The sequence below is a fragment of the Ricinus communis genome, chromosome 8, assembly GCF_019578655.1.
Source record: "Ricinus communis isolate WT05 ecotype wild-type chromosome 8, ASM1957865v1, whole genome shotgun sequence".
Lineage (NCBI taxonomy): Eukaryota > Viridiplantae > Streptophyta > Magnoliopsida > Malpighiales > Euphorbiaceae > Ricinus > Ricinus communis.
Genome location: NC_063263.1, coordinates 18,323,431 through 18,346,847, shown reverse-complemented (window position 1 = coordinate 18,346,847; position 23,417 = coordinate 18,323,431). Strand labels below are relative to the sequence as shown.

The 23,417-nt window shown below is 27.4% G+C and overlaps 2 protein-coding genes across 5 annotated transcripts; one reads left to right on the top strand and one right to left on the bottom strand.

The window, feature by feature from the left end:
* Positions 1 to 12,264: 12,264 nt before the first annotated feature.
* LOC8280802 (transcription factor bHLH153) lies at positions 12,265 to 16,574 on the top strand. 4 transcript variants are annotated; one of them, XM_048377761.1, is made up of 7 exons: positions 12,272 to 12,785; positions 13,885 to 14,010; positions 14,184 to 14,309; positions 14,575 to 14,640; positions 14,889 to 14,954; positions 15,693 to 15,740; positions 16,083 to 16,574. In XM_048377761.1, exons 3-7 carry the CDS (start codon positions 14,211 to 14,213, stop codon positions 16,221 to 16,223), a joined length of 420 nt encoding a protein of 139 aa, XP_048233718.1. In that variant the 5' UTR covers positions 12,272 to 12,785; positions 13,885 to 14,010; positions 14,184 to 14,210; the 3' UTR covers positions 16,224 to 16,574. The 4 variants fall into 4 exon arrangements, with proteins under 4 accessions (XP_048233720.1, XP_048233719.1, XP_048233718.1 ...); XM_048377760.1 differs by having other exon boundaries at positions 13,842 to 14,010; XM_048377763.1 differs by lacking the exon at positions 13,885 to 14,010 and having other exon boundaries at positions 12,265 to 12,785; positions 14,889 to 14,948.
* A 658-nt stretch (positions 16,575 to 17,232) lies between these two features.
* On the bottom strand, positions 17,233 to 21,816 carry LOC8264315 (selenoprotein F). Its single transcript, XM_048377759.1, has 4 exons — positions 21,473 to 21,816; positions 18,716 to 18,774; positions 17,821 to 18,002; positions 17,233 to 17,566 (listed from the first exon to the last, which is right to left on the bottom strand). The coding sequence occupies exons 1-4, from the start codon at positions 21,705 to 21,707 to the stop codon at positions 17,497 to 17,499; spliced, it is 546 nt and encodes a 181-aa protein (XP_048233716.1). The 5' UTR covers positions 21,708 to 21,816; the 3' UTR covers positions 17,233 to 17,496.
* Between the last annotated feature and the right edge of the window lie 1,601 nt (positions 21,817 to 23,417).

Below are 23,417 nucleotides of genomic sequence, written 5' to 3'. Positions count from 1 at the left end.
GTGTTTCCTATTAGTGGATCATTATGCTTTATGAATTGATGTTATATATGAATAGTGTTACGGTCGTAATTAACTTAAGTAATGTCTAATTGTAAATAAATAACATTTAATGTTTTAATTAGAAGAGTGCCTTACAACAGCTATACCTGACAAGCTTAAACCTTTCAAATTAATAGTAAATACATAAATATTTGAAATCATTCATTCTACTAACTTTTCTTCTAAAGAATGAGAGCAAAATTTAGGTTCAACGATTTGAGATTGTAATTAATTTATAATGAATATAAATTTATGAAAATAAAGTGTAATATTTTTAAATGATTATATATTTAGATTATTTTTTCAATTTGAGTTAAACTTTTTAAAATTCAAACTGTCTGTAAAATTACACTGAATAAGAATTATGAATTGCCTTTAAATTGTTGGACTATAAATTGTAATATATGTGAACAAATAGGTCCATAGTTCATTAAATAAATCACGAACTGATGAGTTAAAGCCAATTCAAACCTTCAGTTAGTCTGCATGCATGTAATTTAATTTTTTTAAGTTACACTGAATAAATGACACGTATAAACTAGTTATATAATTTAAAAAGTCGATCCTTCTTTATTATTTAAATAAATATATTTAAAGTGTGTGTCATTCGTCTAATAGTTGGATATGCAATGCGCCGAGAGCCAAGAGCAATCAAACTTTTTTATTTTGAATTTGCATCTTTAATCTTTTTCCTGGAAAAAAAAAAAAAAAAAAAAAGGAGAACTTCAACGTTTCATAATCAAAATTTTCCATTTTGAATATTAATGTACCTTAAATTAATTACTCGGACATTTCATTATCAATGAATCTTGAATCCAAGCGAAATTCAAGATTTGATGTCTTTTTCATTCGACTCTCATTAGACTTAGGATTCCATGTTTTCTGCCATGATTTTCGGTTGCCCTTATTCGTGTTACTCTATTTCAAGTCACGCCCTCTTAGGGTCAAAGATGACCACACAACTTGCTTTTCTTTTCTTTTCTTGAGAAAGTCGAAATTATATATAAGTCACCTAATTAATGTATTTTTTTTGCTAGAACAATATCTCGATATTTTGTTATGCACATTCGTTTAAAAATTAGAAGCAAACTACTAATCCTGTTGAGACTAAATATTTACAAATAATTCATTTTCATCCTATAAAAATAAAACCTGTTAGCCAATATAAATTTCATTATGGTTTGTTTTTTCTGAGGTTAAGTTCATGATAATTTATATTTTTTTCTTGAAAGAATGATAATTTATACTTAAGAAGTAGTATTTTATGCAATTTTAATATGGTTTTTTTATTTCAGTTGTGAAGAACAATATAATAATAATAATAGATTAAGTAATTAGAGATGGTTTTATTGAGATTTTACTTTATAAAACCCATTACTATATTTATTAATTCTGTGCCTCACAAGGGGAAGTTTAGTTAAAGACGTGAAGGGAAAGTACACCTAATGTATAAGAACACAAGGCATATATGGTTGTCATGGGAAGAAGTACCCATTAATTTTCCAATGTTTGTGTATTATGGGCAAGGTAGGTATGTATAAGATGGTTCTTCTTAAAGAATGTTTGTCAATCACTCACTCACTCCCTCTATTTTACTTAAATACAATACCACATAATATCAGAAAACTCTTCTATCAATTATCTAATGCTGCTCCACTCTAGCAACAACTACCCTATTACCCATTTGTCTTTTACCTGGTCTATATATGACTTTCAACAATAGGCAAGCCATTTATGGTTGATTATAGTGAGAAAAGATGAAGGAATTAAACCTATGATTGTACAGATTTTGGGCTATTAATGAAAGTGGGGATATGCATTCGAAAGAAGATCAAACAAAACACTTCGGGGCTTAATTGAAAACAAAAAAGTACATAATGCTTAGTGCATATTGTGATCTAATTACAACTTTTGATTTTAACAATGCTATGAATAAGTTTTTATAATTAATACCCTGATTAAAAATTCGATATAATCTTAAATTCTCCTTCACTTAATTATAAAAGAATATCACAAATTTTTAATTTTGTACTATTATTTATAATAGTTTAATTTTCTCTAGATTTAATATACCAATAGAAATATTAGAATAATTCAGAGGCAAAAAGATTCTATCTACCATCAACTTTAGCCAATTTTATAAATGTACTCTCACCTTTTAAATAAATTGTAATGGTGCATTACCTTTTTTATTTCTGTTATATACACCTATGCTTTATCAAGCATGCGTCATTGATGATGTAGCGTATATGTGTGTTATTTTTTTTTCCCACAAAATCCAGCATCCCTAGACGACTATTTTACTAAGTTATTAAAAAGTATATAAATGAAGACCTTAGACTACAATGTTTGTAGCTGAGATTTGATATTATTAAAATCGATTTCCACAAGCTTTCACTCGATTATTAGAAAATGTGCGACGCATTGCTATTATCTTCGCAAGTCAATAACTGAGTTTGTTTATCTGAAAGTGAAGCAAGTTTTTATAACTGTAAGAGACCAATAAAATTATAATATCAAGAATCATTAATAATTCATGACGTAAATTTTAAGGTTGTTTTTATATGGAGGTATGCACCGTTATTCTTATTAAGGCAAGAAACTTTTATGTAAAAATTGAAAGATGTATGATGTTTGAATCACTTGATGATTAGGTGAAAGAGATGATAGTATTGGTTTTAAATAAGTTAAGGTGTCTAAATGACAATTTAAAGAGGACAGACAATAAAGTAAACAATGAGGTGGAAAATGGTCACACAAGTGAGCTATAACGGAAAAATGTTCTGCTGAAAGCAAAGACTGAAAAGATTAATGCTGAAGTAGCAAAAATTGAAGGCAAAATAATAATAATAATAATAATAATAAGGAGCTACAAGAGATGAATAGGAGTTTGAATTGTTTAAGTGGGTTTTTAATGATGCCATTGAGGTGTTAATTTGCAAACTTTATGCTTGATTTAGTGCTGAGGTGCAGCAAAATTTAGGATAAAGACTAGAAACATTGTCTCACAAGAGTCTTTTATTTCTATTATTTTTTTCATAACTTAGTAAAGCAGTGATATATAATAAAAATAGAAAAAGTGATTCACTAGAATAATAAATCTAGAAAGTGAAGGCACTTCACAAAATTGCCCTAAGTCAATGGTAGATATACCATCTTTTTGTCTTTTCAAATATACAGTAATTATTAATAATGGAGGACAAAGTTTTTATGTTGAATCAATTATTTTATTTTAACAATATAATATTTTTTTCTAAAACAACACTAATGATAAATATTTTTTTAATAATATTTGCTACACCATTAGACCATTTGTAGCTTTTTAATGTGGTCTTCATAAGATAACATATGATTTAAGCTACAAACATCATAATATCATCGATGAGGCGCCTAAAAAGATTTCCGATAAATAAATTTATAATGAAAAAAATAAGAAATGCCTAAGAATACTATTTTAGGTTTTATAAGGATTTTTTAATTACTAATTTATTAATTATTTACTTATATACTACTTTTTAGGATTAGCAGCAATATTTTATTAAAAAATAATATATTATTTAATATTTTAATTATATTATAATATTATTAATATAATAATTTATATAAATAGATAAAATATTTTATTTATTTATAAGAAATAAATATGCTATTAAAAATAGTGAGTTTTGATAATCATTTATGATTAACATAAAATATATTGAGTAATTCTTTTTGCTTAATTGCTATGTAGGACTCAAATTATTGTGTTGGTCACTTGAGAGTTATTTTAAAACAAAATATTAAAATTTACAAAGATTTTATAAAAAATTGAAAACAGTAACTAAAAACTTAAAAAAGTGTAAACTTTAAATTTTTTTCTAATAATTAAGCATTTTACTTTATGATGTTTGCATTCTTTTATTCAGATATACTATTTTGGGTGATATACTAAAATGCTAAGGCCGGTTTCTATATTATTAGTTCAGTACTCAAACTTTTAAAGTGTATTTTTATTTTGTTTCTCAGTTTCTAATTGGATTATTATCTTTTTATGATAGATTATGCATTATTATTTTAATATTAATTAACAATTACTTTTCTAAATCATGAAATTTTTATTTGAATAAAATACCTTAATTTATTAAGAAATGAATATCCATATATTATCATCTAATTAATTGAATAAAATAAATTTAATCATGTATATAAAATTATAAAAAATCTGAATTATTTATTCGCACATCGTATGGCTATATTATTATTATTTGATTATAAATAATAATATAAATTGAGTTTATAGATAAAATTTAATAGAAATTTTAATATTTTTAGAAATAACAATAAATTAATTATCTTTCTCAAACAATTAATATTTTAAAATTTTATTAGTGTAATAATAAAAAAGCTATTGGAAAAATATTTATTCTTATTTTTAATATTATATAAATTAATGCTACAAATATGATTAATATTACTATCTTTAGCATTAAATTTATTACATATTTTAAAAAATTAATTTATGAATTAATATAATATTAGAGATATAATTTAAAATATTATTTTCTAGAATTAGAATTATTATTTAATTAAAAAATAATTTGATAGTTAATATAATATTAAAATATTATTTTTTTAGAATTAAAATCATTATTTAATTATATATCTAATTTATTAATCAATAAATTAATAGTAAAAATTATACATAGATTTGAATCTCAAATGTAAAAAATAAAAATACTATATATCAAAATAGTGCCACATATTAAAAGAGTTTTATTTCATAATATATATATATATATATATATATATATATATATATGTATTAAATCTAGATAAAATACTAAATATATTTACACTTAACAGATTATAAATATATTATTGTTTGATCTGAAAAAATTATTTCTATATAATTTAGAATATATCAAATATACTTTTCGTAATAAATTAAATAAAAGAATATAAAATAGTTATTCGGTACCCATTTCTAATAATTTAAAAATAAAGAACTTTTTTTAAAAGAATTGACAAATTCTAAAGCTGAAAGTTTTTTAGAGAAAATTACATTGGTGATTTAGTTTTTGTCTTTGTTCGTTTTTACTGTCTAAATTATTTTTTATTTAATTAAGTGTGAACATGTTATAAATACTTAATATGATGTCTCATCTTTAATACGATGTTTCTTACTTAATTTAGTAAGATGTGAATACCCATATGTTATCTTTTAATTAATTTAATAAAATAAATTTAACCATATGCTTAAAATTATAATAAAATAAATTATTTATCCATGTATTGTATGGTAATCATTTATCCACATTAATGAAATTTTAAAATACCAGTTTTTTAAGAAATACCTTTAAAATATTAATTTAGTATTATTTTTAAAAATATTATTATGTAATAGGATTTCAATATTTTATAATTATTCTTAATATTTTAGAACTAATTATACATTAATATTTAAAGTATCTTGCCTAAAAGATTAATATATTAAAACTTATTAGTATAATACAGTGAAATTTGTTTTAGAATATTTATTGATATATTTTTAATATTTGTATATATTAATACTACAAATATAATTGATATTACTATTTTTAGAATTAAAAATTATTATATACTTAAAAAACTAATTTATCAGTAAATATAATATTAAAAATAAATTTAGTATTCTATTTTTCTATAACTAGAAATTATTATCTAATTAAAAGATTAGTTTACTATTTAATATAATACTAAAAATACAATTAAATGTTATTCTAGGACTAGAATGATTCTTTAATTAGGCATTTAACTTATAATTCAATAAATTATAATATAAAATATAAAATTATATATAAATTTAAATTTTATATGTAAAAAATAAAAATATTATATATCAAAATAGTGACACATTTTAAAAAATCTTATCTCAATAAACAAATATATATATATATATAGTGATTTCAATGTTTGTGTTCTTTCCGATTTCTACACATTTCACCGCTCTTTCGGAAATTCCTTATGCCCCCTACTGTACTTTAGCTTGGCATTTTCTACCGCCTATCCAGGGTTGAGCCCTAGGATTTGATAACAGACTTAAAAAGCCACTTACAGATGCCTTACACCCAATCATTCTGAATAACAGTTGCATCCTCTGTATTTCCGCGATTGCTGGCACAGAGTTAGCCGATGCTTATTCCCCATATACCGTCATTGTTTCTTCTCTAGGAAAAGAAGTTCACTACCTGTAGGCCTTCTACCTCCACGCGGCATTGCTTCGTCAGACTTTCGCCCATTGCGAAAAATTCCTCACTGTTGCCTCCCATAGGAGTTTGGGCTATGTCTCAGTCCTAGTGTGGTTGATCATCCTCTAGGACAAGCTACTGATCATCGCCTTGGTAAGCTATTGCCTCACCAACTAGCTAATCCAACGTAATATTTAAGACCTAAAATTATTTTGATATGTATGCTTAATTTTTGACACATAAAATTTTTATGTTAACATGTGTACTTATTTTTTACACATAGAATTTAAACTTATTTGTAATTTTATAGTTTTTTTATTAATTTATTAATCCATAAATAACATTCCTAATTAAATACTGATTGTAATTCTAAAAAATAGTATACTAATTATATTTTAATATTATATACTAATTATATTGACTAATAAATATTTTCTTAATCATATAATAATACTAATCCTATTCTAAGAAATAATATATTAATTTTAATATTATATTAACTAATAAATTAGTTTTGTGATCAGATAATAATTTTAATAATAGTACATAACATCTTAAATTATATTTTAACATTATATTCAATAATAAATTAATTTTTAATTACATAATAAATTTTAAATTTTTAAAAAATAGTAATATCAATTATATTATTGTATTAATTTATAAATATCAATATTAATTAATAAGTAATTTTAAAATAACTTTTATATTATTGCATTAATAAAATTTTAAAAAAATCAAGGATATTTAAAAGTAGTTAGTTTGTTATTATTCTTTAGAATTTTATAAATTAATATTAAATTTTAAAAAATTTATTAAATTATATCTATCAACTTAATTTTATAATTAAAATAATAATAATAGTCGTACGTGAAATGCCCGAGTAAGTGACTAGTTTTTATTAATTTAAAAATAATAAACTCTATTTTTAGAAAAAAATATATTAAAAGATGCAAATATAAAAATTCTAAATCTCACAAAATCCATTAGAGATAGTTAGAAATTTGGCGGTTTAATTTTTCTATTTTGATGTTTAGTATATTTTTTATTTAATTAGTTAGTATATTTTTTATTTAATTAAATGTAAATCTGCTAACAATATTTAATATGATGTCTCTAGCGTGTTCTTCAGATTAAAATACTTATTTTATTTATTTTGAACAGTAAATTAATTTAGATATCTTTCTAAAAATAATTTCATATTTTCGTTCTATTTTTTTGTATTTGATCTATTTAAACACTATATTTTAAATTTTTATAAATAAAAAAATTATAAATCATGTGTCTAAAAAACTTTAAAAAATTAAATACTATTTTTTATTCTTTTATTTTGTTCATTCATTTATTCAGGTAAAAGGATATATTTTTTCATTTTAAAACAATAAGATTAGAAAAATTTACTTTTTTAAAAAATATAATTTTTAGATAAAAACATAATAAATAAATTTAAAAAGAACAAAAATTAAAATGATATTTTACTTTTTAGTGCTAAAATAAAATAAAAATATAAAAATATAAAAATAAAAATAATGATAAATAAAAGTATTTAAATTATTTTATATATGATACGAGTTAAATTATTATTTTGATATATAAAATCTATAAAAAATGTGATGATATATAATATAAATAAATTAATAAATTTAGATATTAGATTGAATAAAAATAATTAAATATTAAAATAGATATATAAAGTAAAATTTATAGTTTTAATGGTTAAAAGAAAAAAGAGCTCATGAGTAATATAAAACCTTTGCCTTGTGAACTTTTGATGTGGCTTTAAGCATACCTCACTATTCCTATGCTTTGCCATGAATTTATTTATATATATATTTTCCTTATAATATTATGTTGTGTTGATAAACAAAAATAATAATGAGGGCTACTAGAAGTAGAAAGGAGTGTATACATCAGACAAACAGCAAAACCGCGTGGGTCCCACTTTATGACTAAATCCCTTCCTCCTCTTCTCCCCGTGGACTTTAGCGCGCACGGTCGCAGTTTCCATGTGGGGTCCTCCTTCAACCTCTATCTAACAAACTATTTTCTCTACTCCCTAAACTGAGGCGGTACTGACACGCTCTAATTGCATGGCCGCTACGTGTACACTCGCGACACGTGGTGCGTCGAGAGAGCCCGTGATCGCACCGAATATCGAAAGAAGTAAAAGAAAACGGATGTAGAGAATCACCAAAAGAGAACGAATGGAACCCACCTTCAGAAACCGCCCACCTGAATGTGGAAACTGATCTGACAGCGATTTATTTTCCCGCCAAAATAAAAAGAAATCCTTATTAAAAAGACTAGACTGATAATACAATAAATAATTATCTAAAATAAAATAAAAGATAGTAGGACAAGACACTCTATTTAATTTAAGTGGCTCCAGCAACATTTTTAAGCCATCGGCTTGGCTTAAGAGCTTTATTTGATTTTTGCACTATTTTAGAAATGGCAAAAAGTCCTTTTCCAAATAAATGTTTTTATTAATATGAGGGGTTTCTAATTTCAATCTAGCTAATATTGAAACTTTTCTTAGCATGTCACCTGTATAAATAAGCCGATTATTCAAAATAAATACACTTTAAATGATTTTATAATAAGATAATTTTATAAAAAAATTTACCATTTAAATTCTCGACAGATACCAATAAATTAATAATAATTTTAATAATTAATAAAAAAATAAAATAAAAAAATTATATTATATTTATTAAAAATTTACTAAATAAACTGATGTTTAAAATATGTAAAATGTCAATAATTTGTTTGAATTGTATAATCGTTGTTTGAAGCCCTGATAGTTTTATGCATTTTCTAATATCAATGTTGGTTTGTTTTTTTAATTAATAATTTTTTGATCAATAATTCAGACATTATTTTTACAAATTTTTTTAAATTCTGTCTATCTTAAGGATATATTCTATCTTTTAGCTACAAATATTTATTATTTTTAATTTAAATTTTTTATTAATATATTTAATTTTTATTTTTTAAAACTGTTTTCTTAATATACTTTTTAGAAAAATATTAATTTACAAATTTTTTATAAAAATAAAATAATAAAAATTGAGGTTGAAAAAATACTTTTCCAACCTAATGTCAAGCACACTTTTATTCTTTTCCTTACTAGTTTTTCTATTTTTTTTTTTCTCAAGGAGCTAATTTATATATCATATTATGAATTTTCATGGAGATATTATTTGTTCTATCGGCATCGTGATATTATTATTCTTTTCTCTTAAAAAAAACTTTAAAGAAGAGATCAAATTTATAAGACTCATATTATCTTTTATCTTTTGTGGGCGTAGAATGTATTATCATCAATTTATATAAATTTTTAACTAACAAATAAGTAAAATTATTGTGATTATTCTGATCTAATAATAGAATTAGTGAAAGGCACACTTATATCATATTACCGGTTTAAATTGTCAATAACGTTCTAAAAATTTAGATATTAAAATTCTCAAATTATATTATAATTTTCGATTCTCGAATCATATTTTAATTCTCCATTCATATAAAGTAACATTTTAGTCATTTGTTTATAATTTATTTAGAAAAAAACTGTCATATTGCAAAATTCTGTGGCTAGAATGCTATTTTAATGGAAGAAATCAAACCATATCAAACATAAAATTCTAAGCATAATGTAATTTAATTTTATAACAGAAAGATGTAATTACAAATTTCATTAAAAAAAAAAGGGTGTAGTAATTTGCTATGTGAGAACTAATAATTCATAATCAAAACCAGCTTGATAAAGCAAATGCATCCTATTTTTCATCCCTACCCCAATGATAACCATGAGCCCTAACAACCTTAATTGTACATATTTGGGCCATCACTCACCCTAACAAAATGAGGTACCTAATTTCAAAACTTCCAAAACCCTAAAATGCATATTTAGTTGTTGGTAAGCTATAAAACTTTTATAGGTCATGGATGGACTCATAATTTCCCAAGCATTTGGGTGCTGAACCAAGGCATGTGATCTATCTTTAAATTTTTTTTGTCTTTGCTAACATGCAAAATAAATAAAAAAGATAGTCATAAAATTGTTATTCTAAATTTGGTTTTTTAGTTTTCTCCTTATATATATATATATATATATATGTTAAATTTAGGGTTATAGTAATTACACAAATACTCTCCCTAATGTTTTTTTTTTCTTCTTGTGTTTCATTACTATCATTATAACTACATGACTCTAAACTGTTAAGAGGGGGTGTTTATTTGTTTGTTTTGTGAAGATTTTAATTTATTTATTTTTAATTTAAAATAGGCATTTGTTAAATGAAATGTAACTTAAATTAAATCACTTTTGATACACTTTCATATATTTATGAAAGAAAGACCACTAATTGGTCTTTACTTTTCTTAAGCCAATTGTTTTTTTTCCTTTGACATCTTTGAGAGTGTAGAGATGGAGATATTAAGATTCATTATTTTATAATAGATTCAACTTACTTAGGAAGAAGAGGAAAAAAAAAAAAAAATCTTGGCCGCATTTTTTTTTATTTTCTTTGTTGTGTATTTAAATTTGATTTTTTTTCACTATGATTAATTTTAAATAAGCGCCAGGCTATTTTTTCTTTTTATTATTTATTATTAGTATTTTTTTAGGAGTTTTATGATTCCAATTATGAGGATGTTAAGTCTTATTTTTATAAAAGTTTTGTTATTCTATATTTACAAGAGTGCTAAATTCTTTCTCTATAAGAGTGATGAAAAGAAAAATTAGATTTAATGTGGCATTTAAACAGTTAGACTTATAAAAAGACACTTATAAAATCAATATGTGGCTTAGTGCCACCGAGTAGAACATCATTCCCGTATAATTGTAATTTACTGTTCCATCAACACGATTGATAATTATTTTTACATATAATTTTTGATATTTAATATTTATTTTTATATTTTCTATCAATATATAGATATTAATTATTATTAATAAAATATTCATATTTCTTTTAAAAGAATTATTATTTTATACTTCTTATAAACATAGAAACAAATTTTTTAAAGTTTTAAATCTTTTCATCTCTTAATAATACAACAAATATTAGTTTATATAATTTTATCATAAAAGTTATTTGCTATAACTAATCAAATTTGATACATATATAATAAAGTGAGCTAGATTTTACCTTTGAATATTTACATAATTTATAATTGTATTAAATAATAGTTGATTTCAATACTCCATGAATTCCCTGGCAGCTAATGACAATATTTTCCGCAGGAAACATAGCCCCTCCAATCTATGTCCCAATTGTGGCATTGATCTTCCTTGAGGGATAAAGCCTGCGATTGAGTTTTCATTTGTACAATCTGACTTGGTTTACATGTATCTATATGGCTTTGAACATCTAATCTTTGTGGACCGACTTCATCTCAATCTTAATGATATTTATAGCATTATTGTTGGAAAAATTCATAATAAATTAAATAAATATTTATTATATACAAATTGATGGGATATTATTTTATTTATTATAAATATTTTTAAATTTAATTATTAAAATATCTATGAATATTATGATATCACTTCTCTTCATAATCTAATAAGTTGGTACAAAAATATTAGTTTAATCAATGCAGTGTTGTCACACAACACAAGGTGAGGACACAAGGACAGGCCAATTAGCCAAGCTTGGGAAAGTGAGAAAAAAGGAAAAAGAGTAAGCAAAATTTCCAAATTCTCAATAGTCATAACTCATTAACTTTCAAAAAGGATTTTCTTTTTTTTTTTTTTTAAAGAAAAAAGAAGAAGAAGAAAAAAAAAACAATATTATAAAGTCATTTTCAACCATGGTTATATAACAATGACTTCATCTTTAGTTAAATTAAAACCTTTCTCTTTCTCTCTCTATATGCATGGTTGTATATTAGCTGTCACTTATGAACAAAATAAAAAATTTAAGAGTTTTGGGATTTAGGAATGTGTTGTTTTCTTAAAAATATTAATTTATTTTATCAAAATCAAAGCCCTTTATAAAAACTCCTTTCAATTGCCTTCTCAGCTCCTCTCTCTCCCTCTCTCTCTCTCTCTCTCTCTCTCTCTCCCTCCTACTCTTTCACACTCTCTTTTTCTTTCTTTCCTTCTTGCTTCAGTTTAGGACACCCATCCCCGCCTCCTTACACGGCGGCGTCTCTGTACCCTTTTGAGAGATTAAAGGCTTCAACTTTATCAAAGTCTTATATTTGAAGTGATTCTCTGTTTAACATAATAAGAGTTCATTTATTCAACGTAAAAAGCTTTCAACTTTGAAGACGCAACAACTGACAAATTTTAGCATAAAAGTTTCAGCTTTTTTCTATACACAGGACAAAAATAAAGAGAGAGGCTTTTGGGTTTTTCTCTGCTGACAAAAACTTCAATTAAAGTCGTCTTGTTGGCTTTCACTGAACTTTTCTTTTCGGTTGAAGTTTGAGTGATTTTGGAGTTGGGTATTTTCCTTTTTTGTGTTGCTCCACCGTAAGGTGAAAGATTTCTTCTTTAGCTTCTCTGGCAATGCAGGCTTTGAACTCTTGGTGAGTTATTTAACTTGTTTCTCTTTTGTAGTACTGTTGTTTGAATTTTTCTGTTGCTGTTCTTAAGACCCAAAAATTTATGTTTTTTACAGCTATCCAAGTGATGAAAGGGGATTGTTTCTTTGAATTTCTGTTTTTGGATTCATAGTATTGTTGCTTTGTATTCTTTGGTTGTGTGGGTTTTAGACAACATGTAGTCCCTAATGCATGTAAGGGAATATTGCAGTTACAATTACGTTGTTGTCAATTAAGATATGGTTTGGTATTAAACAAAAGGGGATGATTAGATCATATCAGCAAATTGAATGCATCAATGTTCCGTTCACGCATGATATGAATTTAACAATTTAGGGCCCACATGGGATTTTTTTATGGAATTTGAGTTTGTTCTTTATCATAGTGACATAATCATTATAATACTATGTTTGTTTATGTTAGGATTATGTGCTGATTAGTTATATCTAGTGTAATCTTTAACCCTTGGATTTGTTGATGTATTTTGGGTGGCTGATTGAATGATATGTTCTTTTCTATTATAAAAAAATTTGATGGATGGCAAGGATATTGTCAAGAGACATGCAATTGATTCCATGCATTATTTATTTATTGCTAATTTTATAAACAAGTCTGTAATTCATGGATTTCTGTCTGTTTGTGAGAATACAATTAAATAATTATGGTGATATTATATTTAAGTGTGCAGCTATATTATATTGTCAAGTAGGTGCATAGATTATTATTTTGTTTGAGCTTCTCATGGTGAGTTAATCTCTGACCAGAACAATGCATGTTTCTTGATTATGATATGAATACTAATAATGTGACTATGGATTTCTTTTTTCCTCTTACAATGTCGTGTACGGCTCCTAAAATATACTTGAATATTTTATGGTATATTGATACTAGCATTTTGTTCAGTAGTAGGTCCGCAATTTGTGATCTATCTAAGATGCTTATTTTAATCAAAAATCATGTTGATGGTCAACCATTTTCATTGGGTGTCACTGCATTGTTGTTATCTTGCTACTTATACATATCTGAATGCTCAATTCTCAGTCCTTAAAAATCATTTGGTTTTGGGAATGGAATCTTTGATCAGTTACCTACCCCAGACAAGGTAAAGAAACCACTCTCCACTCTAGAATTGGGCTCTCAACATCAATTCTGCAGTCGTGGGAAGCTTCACTCATTACATATCTGTCTATCATCTATGAAATTAATGATTGTAAGTAGATGATTCTTTTAATGAAAATATTGGGGGAACATCAAATTCTGTGTTTATCAACCCTATTAGGTGTTCTCTTTCTTGTTACTTGTAGAGTTGTTACATGAATCTTAGTTGCTTACTGCTTTGGTCTCTAATCATACACTGTAATCTCTTTGCCATTTTCTATGTAGGGAGAATAAGGGGTAGAGGTGAAAAAGATGATGGAAAATAAAAGAAGTCCATGCTCTGTCGACCAGGGCACTCTCACTTCTCTTGCGACCAAACGGCATAAGGCTGATCTTTCTATCTCCACAAAGGTTTCCATCAACACTCCACCTCTTTACTCTTATATAGATTTCTCATGCCAGGAACCATACAGTTTTCTCCCTGTTTCATAAAAATGTACACCAAGTTTATGGGATCAAGATTAATTATCAACATGAGCTAGGGTACTTGATTCCCGTAGTTCTAAGCCTTAAAATAAGTCCAACAGCAGCTATCACATGCGAAGTGTTTATGCTTTCTTGTGTGGAATTTTGCTGCTGAAATTTTGCTCTTTTTTTTTTTTTTTTTGGAGAACAGGAGAGAAAAGAGAAGCTTGGTGAACGCATTGTCGCTCTTCAGCAGCTTGTTTCACCTTATGGGAAGGTATAGATGGAGAACTCATACTCATTGATGGGGAAACCTTTCTATGGTGTTAATATCTTTATCTTGTTATATGCCAGTTCTTATCACTTGGAGTGGGAAATTCATTCTCTTGTTTCTTGCTTCCTGATACAAAACTTGACTATAATCTTTTGAGTGACTTGTTTTTCAAGCTTCACGGTTTACTTGCTATTAATGTTATAGCCCATTCATTACAACTGAATTCTATAACCTTATTTTATATCTTGCAGACAGATACTGCATCTGTCCTTCTGGAGGCAATGGAATACATCCGATTTCTTCACGAACAAGTTAAGGTTTGGCTTTCTCTTTTTTACTTTACTCACATGATCCTAGTGGGTAACCTGTTACTAAATTCCAATTTTGGAACCATGTCCTAACTGGAATGCAAATTATGCCATGGAAACATTGTTGGGCGAATTCATTTTTATCTAGTAGAATGCGTCCCCATTGGTTTAGCTGCTATGTTTTTGAGCATAAGCTTTGGCTAGGTACTAATATTATACCCCTGTCATTCATTGTGGTGTAAAATCTGCGTGCATCAAATGTTATAAAATGTTGTGTCAAGTAGTACTTGTTACTGACATCTTATCTGGAATTATACTATGTTCTGGGCTGTAGTATATATTAAAATACTTATCATCTTGCCAAACCACAGGAAATTTTAACTGAAAATTTTTGTTGGCTACCATGTGGGACTTGTGTCTTGTAGACAGTTTGATTCCAATGGACAGAACAACAGGGCATGACCAATCCAGAAACTGACTATTAGCTGTTTGGTTGGTCTAATCTAATTATATCCAATGAGACTTCTTAACATTCTGAAATATTAAATTAGGCAAGCATAAAAGATAGAATTTCTTTAGTGGCCTAATTTGGAAGATTAACGGCTATAAACATGAAAAATAATATTTCAACAATATTGGTACTTTTGGTAGTTAATTGATCTGTTGGGGCTAGTGTACTTCATTGCTTTTGTCTTAATTTTCATGTGCAAACTTTGATCTCTGAAGCTTTGCCTTGGGTGATTTCAGGTGTTGAGTGCTCCATACCTCCAAGGTGCACCAACAACTCAGATGCAGGTGAATATGAGCTGCTCTTCACTAACATGATAAAATCTTAATAATCGTATCATGGAAATAGCCAACATGACATGTATAGTAAAACTGCCTTTTGAAGGACATTTTAGACATAAAAAATTTCATTGAGGGGAGGAACCATTGCTATAATTAATTGGTAATAGATTTTCCTTGAAGTCTTTATAAAATTAAGATGTGTTTGTGATAACTTCACTTTGTTAATTATATATGTACTGACGGCTTCGATTTCACCTCTTTTAGCGCACACACAGCCATTAAGAAGTGTATCATTGATCATAATGCACCGCCACAATAATAATATAAACAGTCGGATTACTTTTGCAGGAATTAGAGCAATACAGTCTGAGAAATAGAGGCTTATGTCTTGTACCAATCACTTGCACTATCGGAGTTGATCGCAGCAATGGAGCTGATATCTGGGCCCCCATCAAGAACACTTCTCCGAAATTTGAGAAGGCTATTTAATAATTCCATTGCTAATCAACATTGGAAGATCGCTTACAGTGTCTACAATGCTTGGTGGTATAAAAGGGTAACCAACTTAATTAATGCACAGCAAATTTTTGTCAGGCAGAAGCAACTTCGAGAGGTGCAAAAATAGTCTTACAAGTATGGTGGTTTCAAAGAACCAATCTGAGATGTAGTAGTTCATTGCTATTCTATTCTGACTTTAGCTGGTAATGGGATGTAGCCCTTCTAATATGTATGGGTATCTCTTCTGATTAGGCAGAATATGTATTTATAAACCTCACTTGTATAATGATCCTAACAAAGGATTAATGAAATATATGGGGGTGGTTCCTGGTTTATTTCTTACCTGCCTGCCTCTGTCCTGTGAAAGATTCGTCAAGCAGATGTGTCAGGAACTTTAATGGAAAACAAGTGGGTCCCACATTTTGTAGGTCTCGCCCGGTGTATCAGAGGCTATCCGAGGCGGTCCATGGAAAGATCCATTTGATTGTAGTAGTTTTTCTGAAGTTTCTGTTTGAAAACATATCAAGGGCTTCAAGAAAATTTGTTGGAATGCTGCTTGCAGCCTTGAAATACCAACAATGTCTGCAAATCAACCACAAATGGCAATCTCCAAACAGGTTAAGCTCAATCATTGAACATCGTCCCTCCTATCATATGAAACGCATTTATTGCAAAACTTGAGCAGGCTGAGGGACTCGACCAACCGGTTTCCTTGTTGGAGATTACAACAATGTTTTTTTCCCACTTGAGAATGCCAAGCTATTTCGGACCAACTGAAGGCCACTTGCACGGGAAAAACAAAAACAAAAAGGAAAGAAACAACAAAGTACTCCCAGCAGCAATTATTTACTGCTCGACACTTGTCCACATTAAAAAAAACAAAGTGCTCAGAGCAGCAATTTTTTACCAAATGAAGCTTGTAGACATTAGCACAGGCTCAGGATTTTTGCATATATCCACAGAGAGAGAGAGAGAGAGAGAGAGAGAGAGAGATGAGAGATTGTTCGGTTAATCTTATGTGGAACATTCGCACAAATTTTAGATGCTCTTAATTTGTGAATACATGCTCACAAAAGTTGACACTGAATGAAAAACTATACTAGAGAAGTGCAGCCCGTCTTTAGGGGGTTTACAAGACTAGAGGATGTCCAGTGTTCAATATCAATGCATTTTCTCAAATTGATTTTTCTTTCTCAATACGTTCAAGCAAAACTTAAAATTGCAAAAACACTAAAGACTGAATCAACTAAATTAAACCAGTCCATTAGTATGAAGCAGGCTTAACCTTTTCTCTCAGGAACTGCAGCACATGTTCACGTTTCCAGTTGTCAATTCTGCACAAGTAAAATAATAGGGTGAAAAAGAAATCGATTTGTCAGAAACTAAATAAACAAATAGTCATTGATCAGCAAATATGTAAAATGTGAATTCTAGTTTGTGCTACTATTTCCTCCAAAAGATCAAAATATAGCTCGTCTGCATTCCTAACCACCTTCACAACACAATCTCCTCTTCACCACATGAAAATATGGCTGTTTTTCGCAATTCGTGAGCAGTAGCATAATGGAAACTTAGAAATGCCACCCACCTGATGGTTTCTTTATGTTGACCCTCATCATCCAGCATAATCATCTTTGGTGGAGAATTGAAAACATATTGAACTTTAACAGTCGGAAATTTGTCCTTCTCCTCTTCAAGGAAACCAACAATTTCAGGGTAGAACACTAACTTCCTCATGCAAACCTCCAATAATGCACCAGAATAAGTAATCTGCAGTTGCACACATTTAGATTCCTTTTGACATTGTTGAGCGGAATCTATTCATACTAGTCTGAGAACTTCATCTATAACTACAATATATGGATTTCCTTATTGCTAATATAGAGTAACTCATATATATCATGTAGCTTTTCTACAATTATTATAATTATGAAAACATGTTTTCCACAGATTAAGGTAACCTCTACAGTAGTATGTACCATATATATACAATGACAACACCATATAGATGTGAAAGAGGAAAAATTGAATTTAAGTTTGCATGCTTAGTTCTATGGAAGTGTTCAGCTGAAATCCATCAAAACTCAAGTTTGGACTTTTGAAAAATTCCAACATATGAAAAGAGTGCTTAATTAAGACACAGTGGATGATTGCATAAACATGATAATCGTCTTCAAACTGGCAAAAGTAAATAACTTAAAAAAGCACCTTTTAATTAACATTAAATCTCAGCATTTCAAGCTGGAGTATTGTTCCAAAATATAAATAATGGAAAAAAAAAGGATGAATGTCATACAGATCTTACTGTAGTAAATGAAATGAAGATACAATGAAAACAGTTTTCCCGCAGCCATATCCATCTTTTCCGCAAAAGTATAATCGATGAAAATGTAAGAAATAAGTAAGAAATATAGATGATCTATAATTCAGAAGAAAAAATTGAGATTCACAGCATAACAGTTTTCCTGCAACATGGTACATACCTTGCTCGTGGAGTCATCAGAATCCTCAGTGCAACATTTCAAACAGTCAGACACTAACTCTGCAATCAAAGTTTTGGACTTAGACTACTTATGTTCACAAGTAAACTTTAGTCTAGCATATATGTAAAGATACTTTGAAAACTATATCCATCAAATGAGTTAAGTCCAGAATCTAATTATCCAATCACATTTGGACTTTGACAATCATTTTTTAATAAATATGCAATCTATTAAATAATTAGATATATCTCTAACAGTCAAAAGAGTTTTTTCTCAAAATTAGACCATGCCTGCTAGATAAGTTCCATGCCTGGGGCATGCTACTGCATGCTGTACATGCCAACATAAGTTAAGAATTCGACAAGTTCAAAGAAGTCTGCAGTGCATAGAGTTCTTGTTAGTATGAATGCACAAAGGCCTAAAGCAAGGTTAAATAATCGAAGAATGAAAAGGAAGCCTCTCTCATGGATGTAGCTTTACTTCGCGCGATTATTGCTGAAATAAGTTAGAATTCAACAAGTTCATCCATATAAAATATGCAGATTAACAATTAACACTCGCAATGAAAAATCAGCATCGGGAAACCAAAGCCATTTGTCAGTCTTATGCTCTATAACATATACCTCAGAGAAGGAAAGCCAGGTAATGTCATAGAGCAACCATGATCAAGTGTAAACCTAACTCCAATGCTTATAATCGTGTTTTATTTGATGTTTATATCCACGGATATGCATACAGATTGTTAAACGTCACGTGTGCACTACATAAGGTTATTAAAGGGGCAAAACTAGATTACGTCCTTAACCTTAAATTGCCAAGACTCATTATGTATCCATGCATTAATACATTAATGAAAGATTTTTTGGTTGAGAGTAAATCTGCCAAACCAGGCACTCCGATTTTAAAGAAAAGATAATTACATATTAACCATTAATTTATTATTTGTTAATATAAAAATAAAAAAATTTAAATTCATATATCAGAAATTTTCATATCACTCCGTTAATTGTTAGCCCACTCCTTGTAGGGATAATATTTTACCCCCTTTAGCGGTAAGGTGTCTATTAAGTGATGCCTTGAATTTCACATAGGCGTATAACTGAATTGGACCAATTCAAAACAACATGGAAGCTCAGGTTTGTATTGACTCAAAAGTTTGAAGCTTGAAACTCAATTCAACTGAACTGAGCCTTATATTTTCATGGTTGAAACTTGATTCGATTAAATGTTCGAGATACTTGAGCTCGATGCTACTCAACTCAATTATCATATATTCAAATAGAAAAATTAATTAGCTTAAAAAGCTCAAAGAAGTTCAAGATTGCTTTAAATAAAATAACTATATAATTATTTATTAAGTATTTTATTGAGCTTATGAGTTACTCAAGTCAAGTATAACAATACTCAAACTAAGCAACAAGAGTTCCACTTGTTTAAAGGGGAACCTAATTGAAGCACTTTGCAAGTCAAGCTCAAGTAGCTCGTGAGTAAGCTTGACTAACTTGCACCCCCATAGACCCTTTTACATGAATAATTTTGCAAGTCACACATCTATTTGGAATATAAACTTATGAAATTTTAAGCACCAAATTCACTTTGTCAACATGCTCTTTATATAGACAAAGTTGGGTAATTGAAGTCACATCACTCAGTTTGTAATAACATGCATAAACTTGGAGATCAACTTGGACCAAGTTTCAGTTGTATACATTTTATTAACCTTTTTTTCTAAGACTTGATCAATAACACTCTCTTCTTACAAATAAAGACACTTACCCAACTCCACTTGACCATAAAAGCTTTCTATATAGTTGAAACTTGGTAATTAAATTGATCTCTCAATTCACATTCATGGATACAAATTGAATAATGTAACTTCAATTACCCGCATTCATGCATGTAAATTCATGTGTAAAGAGCACAAGGATGAAGTGACTTTTCATGTCCAAATTCATGTGTATTACGTGAATGGATTATACATGAGAAACTATTCTATGTAAAAGGGTCTATATGAATTGAAATCCAAAGCATCAATTGATAGTGTTAATTCCTCAATTTTAAACCTTCCTCTATTTCTTCACCAAACAGCAAGAAAGGGTTAACAGTGTTAACCCCTTACTTATAACCTTCCCCATCTCTTTTTCAAACAAGGAAAAAGAGGGTTCCATAGACTTTAACCCACTTCCGCCTCATACCAAACACAATCAGAGTAGTAAACAAGAAAGAAGCATCGGAAATTAAGTCCTCTTTCAAAGGCATTTCAAGAAATAATTTCAGCTGGAATAGATGAATTAAGAAAAATGTATTAAGAAATATTGAAACTAAGATATCTTTTCATGATTCTAGAGGAAAAAGGAATTAAAAATAAAAGAGCTGGAAAATCGTTGTAAATTGACTCTCCTAAATCAACCATTGTCACAAGAATAAATAATGATAACTTCATAAAAGTATCAGAACTTTCCTACAGTTCAATAACACTGCTGTCGATTAGTATATTGCTTGAAATAAAACTAGATAAAAAAGAAAGTAGTAAAATCATTCAAACTAGAGAATCTAGCTAACCGATATAAAGTAACAACCTTTAAACCTAAATCAACAAAAAAGAATTGAGAATCAAAATATTCACATCACAATTCATGCATATACCCAAAACCCATAAGATTAAAATTGCGAAAAAGAGACATAAAACAGAAAGCTTCAAGCTAAGAACGAATTTATTTTTCTTTCGAAGAGAAAAAAGGAATGCAGATAAATCACCTTGATTCTTGACATACTCAGAGAAAGTATTGCAATCTGAACAAAGAGCAAGTCCTGAAAAACCTAGATTCTCACATTCTCTTGAACTCAGTTGTTCTTTTGATAACACTATTGGTAATAATGATGTAAGACTAACCCACAACAACAATGCACAATATCTATATAAACCCATCCTTTTCTTGCTTCTAGTATTCTGTTCTGCAAATCCTTCTTTTGTAAGATCACGGTTACGCATGGACTCCAGGACTTTGGTTGATGAATCTGATGATTCGATGAATTTTTAAAACGTTGACGACGACATCATTATACGGTGTCGCATAGCTTCTAACTACAAAAACTTTTACTTTTCAGAGTTTTTAAAGCAACATCCTTGCCGTGCATATATTTTTCAATAGTAATTCCTAGATTATTTTTTATTAATAAAAAAAGATATTAACAATAAATATATTTTATTATTATTAGAAAATATATATATATATAAAATAAATTTATTTATTAAAAATTTTATATATCAAAAATAAATATATATATATATATATACTAAATTTTTTTTTAATTTACTATTTAAAATCTCACATACATAAAATAGAAAATTAATTTAATAATTAATATAATATCTAAAATATAATTAAGTTACTAATTTTAGAATTAAAATTTTTTAATTTGTCATCTTTTAAATGCAGTAAACATGAGAAAAGAAAAACCCTAAAAAGAGGCTGCTATTGGGCTGATTTGAGAACTTAAATTTAAACATTGAGCAATCCAGTCAGCTGTACGTAATGGGCCAGTTGTTGATTTCACTCTTTATAACTTTTAGTACCTGTTCTTCTTTCGGATAAAGGAAAATAATGAAGAAAAAATATCTATTAAAAATATTTTTATTCGTAAGCAATCTGCCACATTCATTGCAATCTACCTTCATTGCAATTAATTATGATCGTCATGTTGCTCATATTGATAATATGAGTTTGGAGCTTACAATTCGTAATTTCACTATTTAAATATTAAATCATGTTTTAAAAAATTATTCATCCGATAATATCAATTTAACGATTGAATAAAAAGTTATTGATAATACTTCTATTTATCTGAAAAATACTAAAAATTATCAAATAAATAAACTACATGGTACTTTTTATACTTATCCCTCAATTTTATGTACTTTCATTAGAAATGTCTTATCTTGGAAAATAAACTATATCATAGACCTAAATTCACATTGGTTATTTTACACGTGTATTAGAGAACTGAATTATATAAAATTTCTTTTTTAAATTTGAGTTCAGCGCTTGATGCACAAACATTTTTTATTTGTTTAGTTGTTTTCTCAATTGTATTCAATTTTTAATATATAGCATTTTAGATAATAAAATAATCATGTCACAAACTAATTAATTATAAAATTTACAATATAATTTTATATTTAATATTTAGTAATTTAATAATTTTATTAAGTTAATTTTTAAAAATAATTTTGTATTTTATTAAAATATTAATTATTATTTTTATTTAAAATTTTATTAATAGTTACTTCATCCATTTCATAATAGTATTTCACATAGAATAAGAAAATATTTAATAGACTTAATTATAGGAAAAGGAAGCTTAATGAGACTAAATTATCCTTCTATAGATATTTTTAAAATTTACTACACCCTTTTATAGACTTATAGAATTTTATAAAATCAATTAATGTAAATTAGGTTAACACAAGGATAAAGTAGGAAAGATAAAATAATATTTTATTGGATATATAAAAACGACATATGATTAGAATTTTTTTATTTAAAAGAAAGTCAATTAACATGAAATGTAGGGAGTAATAAATTCAAATATTTTATTGTTATTTATTAATAGAGATAATATTAAAAATGTACTAAATGTCAATATATCATTTTTCTCTTAATATTTATCATTTTTAGTAATGAATCTATTTTTTGAATTA

What these genes read in the sequence shown, in the direction of transcription:
- LOC8280802 (XM_048377762.1), top strand. Translation starts at nt 14,211, where the DNA reads ATGATGGAAAATAAAAGAAGTCCATGCTCTGTCGACCAGGGCACTCTC. An exon ending in ATCTTTCTATCTCCACAAAG is followed by an intron (nt 14,310 to 14,574) that starts GTTTCCATCAAC and finishes TTTGGAGAACAG; the next exon opens with GAGAGAAAAGAGAAGCTTGG. An exon ending in TTGTTTCACCTTATGGGAAG is followed by an intron (nt 14,641 to 14,888) that starts GTATAGATGGAG and finishes TATATCTTGCAG; the next exon opens with ACAGATACTGCATCTGTCCT.
- LOC8264315 (XM_048377759.1), bottom strand. Translation starts at nt 21,707, where the DNA reads ATGCGTAACCGTGATCTTACAAAAGAAGGATTTGCAGAACAGAATACT. An exon ending in TGAGTATGTCAAGAATCAAG is followed by an intron (nt 18,775 to 21,472) that starts GTGATTTATCTG and finishes CTTTGATTGCAG; the next exon opens with AGTTAGTGTCTGACTGTTTG. An exon ending in CAACATAAAGAAACCATCAG is followed by an intron (nt 17,567 to 17,820) that starts GTGGGTGGCATT and finishes TTACTTGTGCAG; the next exon opens with AATTGACAACTGGAAACGTG.